This window comes from Pempheris klunzingeri, chromosome 10 (assembly GCF_042242105.1).
Source record: "Pempheris klunzingeri isolate RE-2024b chromosome 10, fPemKlu1.hap1, whole genome shotgun sequence".
Classification (NCBI taxonomy): Eukaryota; Metazoa; Chordata; class Actinopteri; order Acropomatiformes; family Pempheridae; genus Pempheris; species Pempheris klunzingeri.
In genome coordinates this window covers 18761476-18765106 of record NC_092021.1, presented here as the reverse complement: position 1 = coordinate 18765106, position 3631 = coordinate 18761476, and the positions used below count along the sequence as shown (strand labels likewise).

Below are 3631 nucleotides of genomic sequence, written 5' to 3'. Positions count from 1 at the left end.
TATAAAATGATCTCACTCTGTGATAACAGACTATACACTTCAACACCATCCTTTCATTGAGGATGATGCATCAAGGGAAGTAATTACTGTCATTGGTGACAGACTGATGATTAATGCTGACGACAGTATACCTTAGTCTATAAAACGCTGATTTCCCTCTGCTGGGTTATAATATTTCACCAGGCACAGCAACAAAGTAGTAGTGGAGTTGTCCTTTGTGTTAAACATACAGCTTATTTTATTCAGAGTGTACATCTAAAGGTAAGCTGGGATAATTCAGTGTATCATGTTGTATCAGTGCTGTTTATGTATTGTTGCCTTTTGATCAGAAAATTAAATTAGTTATTTACTTCACCCAAATGCTTTGCTCTAAATCTCAAGGCTAAGATGCTGAGCTAATTATTTTCACTCTCATTTTCAGTCTAGCGCTGGCAAAAACATTTGAGGGCCTTTTGAAGAAATCATCAACAATGTGGACTGTGGCTCTCATTCTTTGTTTGGGAAATATTTTCATCAGAGCCGAGGCCAGTGATCAGCATTCAGACCCATTCCCTGTAATTGAACTCCCCAAAACGGCTTCCCCTGGTCTTTTAATGCTGGAAAAACAGATATCCAACAGCTCAATTCATCCACCCCAAGTAGCTGGACCAAAAACGCCACACCTGCCTATGTGCTTGGAGTCAGCTGGAATCAGAGACGCCTTCAAATATGTCAATACTCTGGTCTCTCTTGTTGTTTTTGTTGTTGGAATAGTGGGCAACTTGGCCTTACTGAAAGTCATATATGCAAACAAATGCATGAGAAGTGGACCAAACGTTCTCATTGCAAGTCTTGCTTTAGGGGATCTAATCCACATTGTGATAGACATTCCAGTCAACGCATACAGGGTGAGTTATTCCCCTCACGGTGTGCAAAAGCAATGAGAAAACAACATTACACCTTATGCTGTCCTCTGCTCTTTTTTACCCATTTTAAAACTTCACTCTCACCTTGAATTGATTGTGTTTTTTTTTTCTTCCTTGTTTGTTTTTGCTTCAGCTCATGGCAGAAGATTGGCCATTCGGTCTGGTATTGTGCAAACTCGTCCCCTTCATACAAAAAACCTCTGTTGGAATTACTGTGTTGAGCTTATGTGCTTTGAGTGTTGACAGGTAAGGAGATAAGCAGTACTTCCTGTGCCCTACAAGAAAATAGTATTTGCTGGATACTATCTGTATTTCATCAAGCAGACAGATTTGTTTAGCATTAGCCCTTGAAATGTTCTTTAACTGAAATATTTATCATTGTTACAGACAATAAGTCCCCCAAGCCATAACATTTTCCCATTGATTCTGCAGATACCGAGCTGTGGTATCCTGGAATCGAATCAAAGGCATTGGGGTTTCAGCGTGGACAGCAATCGAAATAACTCTGATATGGGTTATTTCTATCCTGCTGGCTGTGCCTGAAGTTGTCGGCTTTGATATGATAACAATGGACTATAAAGAGAAGCATCTGAGAATATGTCTGCTTCATCCCATGCAAACCACGTCGTTCATGCAGGTAGTGTAATAGTTTCCAACCAGTGCAACAGGGTAAAATATACAGATCAACATGTGTTTGATTTGATTGCTTTTTTCACATCCCACATACAGCAATATGTGTTGATAGGAAATGAAAATAGGAATGGCTCTATTATTATTTCCTCATCCAACAGATGCCCAACACACTCTTGTAGATGCCCTTGTAAATCTTAACACGTGCGTCTGAAATATTGTTTTATGCATGCTGTAGCATAACAGGCACTGAACATCATGTCACTGACTGACTGTGGGCCTCTGTCATGTTTAATCAACAGTTTTATAAATCAGTAAAGGACTGGTGGCTCTTTGGTTTCTACTTTTGCATGCCACTGGCTTGGACCGCTGTCTTCTACGCGCTTATGACCAGAAAAATGCTGAGGAATACTGAGAACACATTAAGCGACCACGCCAAGCAGGTTATTAATCAACACTTTTAAGCACATTTTGCAACTTTTCCCAGCACATTTCCCATACTTTGCTATACCGAGTCTGATGTTGAAAATACTTTTTTTTTTCTTTTTAAGAGACGAGAAGTAGCGAAAACTGTCTTCTGCCTGGTGATTGTGTTTGCACTTTGTTGGTTGCCTCTATACCTAAGCCGAATCTTAAAATCCACCATATATGATGAGAAAGATCCTAATAGGTGTCAACTACTGAGGTGAGCATGAAGAATTCAGTATCTTTTTTTTTTTCTGTGCTCTGTTGTCTGGTTAATACCTAATGTTTGTTCTCCTTTGTAGCATCTGTCTTGTCCTGGACTATTTTGGAATTACTATGGCCTCACTCAACTCATGCATCAACCCCATTGCACTGTATACAGTCAGCAAAAGATTTAAAAGATGTTTCAAGGTAAGACATACTCGTCATGCACTTTTTTTTTTTTTTTCCAGTTGCTCCTATGTAGGGCACTATTCAATTTCAGACAACTCTGGTGGGGGTGAAGACATTGTGATCCACATTGGATGAGCTATCATATGTGTCATCAAGGACATATGGAGTCATGTCTGTAAATGGGCAGACTGGAGCAAGCAATGACCTGAGGGGGTAATAAGTGAAAATGGTCTGGAAAAACATTGTCAGAGAGAGAGAGAGAGAGAGAGAAAAAACTTGGCACTTGGCAATCTACCAGACAGTTTGTCCCTGGATCAGAGTGATGTGTTATAAGGAAGAAGAAAACATTGCTTGAAGGCAATTTTCAAGGGAAAATGTTTTAAAAGCCTTTATTGTATTACTAGTTCAGAAGGACATACTTTGATTTGTTTGGCTGTCATCAGGTTTTTGAACACAGTTGCTGAAAAACTTCCTCTGCAATAATGTTTTTTATATCACATTTATTTTCTTTTTTTTACATTTTGTTTATCCTTTTAATATATCCCTTTTTCCTTAATTAAAAGACAGCCCAAACCTAAGATTGCTTTCAACTAATATCTCTACACGGAAATAAAACAGACCCGCTTCCTATTCTGCACTCTCTGCATTACAGATTCAGTATTAAAGCAACAAAGCTTTTACTGCCATTAATCAAAGGCATACAAACAGGAAAAACAGCATTCTGCTCATTTGATATTATGAATATTCCACACATAAATAAATCTCATAATTTTCTCCCAGTGAAGCTGATGGTAAATGCGTGTTGTCCCCTGACCAAATGTCTTTGTGTGTGTGCGGTCCTTCAGGCATGTCTGTGCAGTTGGTGTCTACCTCTTCAAGCTGTTACCCGTGACGAGGTGCAGTCTGTTTTCAAGTCCAGAATGCAGGATCAAGCCTCAGAGCAGAGCTGCAACATCAAAGCTCACAAACAGTCTTCCACACCTCTACCTGAGCAGGAGAGCTCCTTACTGTGTTAACAAAACTCATGTGGAACTGTGAAAATCCTTTGTGAGTTCCTTAATGTCTCTTTATTAAATACATATATGACTATCAAAGCAGCTACCAAAGCTATCGGTAGCTCGGCAACCTTGACACGCCGTCCTAATAGTATAAAATACCTTGTGAATAACATGCTGCCCTGTTTTTGTAATGCTGTCGTCAGTTGAACATCTGCTTTGGCATGAGCAACCTGGAGTCAG

At 39.5% G+C, this 3631-nt stretch overlaps 1 protein-coding gene across 1 annotated transcript; it reads left to right on the top strand.

Annotated features, from left to right (window-relative positions):
- The first annotated feature begins 470 nt into the window (after positions 1-470).
- On the top strand, positions 471-3409 carry LOC139208271 (endothelin receptor type B-like). Its single transcript, XM_070837892.1, has 7 exons — positions 471-887; positions 1039-1151; positions 1338-1542; positions 1838-1978; positions 2087-2220; positions 2303-2411; positions 3239-3409. Exons 1-7 carry the CDS (start codon positions 471-473, stop codon positions 3407-3409), a joined length of 1290 nt encoding a protein of 429 aa, XP_070693993.1.
- Positions 3410-3631: the final 222 nt, after the last annotated feature.

Excerpts from the sequence above, each read along its gene's own strand:
- LOC139208271 (XM_070837892.1), top strand. The coding sequence starts at position 471 with ATGTGGACTGTGGCTCTCATTCTTTGTTTGGGAAATATTTTCATCAGA. Across the intron at positions 1,152-1,337 it reads TGTGCTTTGAGTGTTGACAG|ATACCGAGCTGTGGTATCCT; the intron begins GTAAGGAGATAA and ends TTGATTCTGCAG. Across the intron at positions 1,543-1,837 it reads AAACCACGTCGTTCATGCAG|TTTTATAAATCAGTAAAGGA; the intron begins GTAGTGTAATAG and ends TTTAATCAACAG.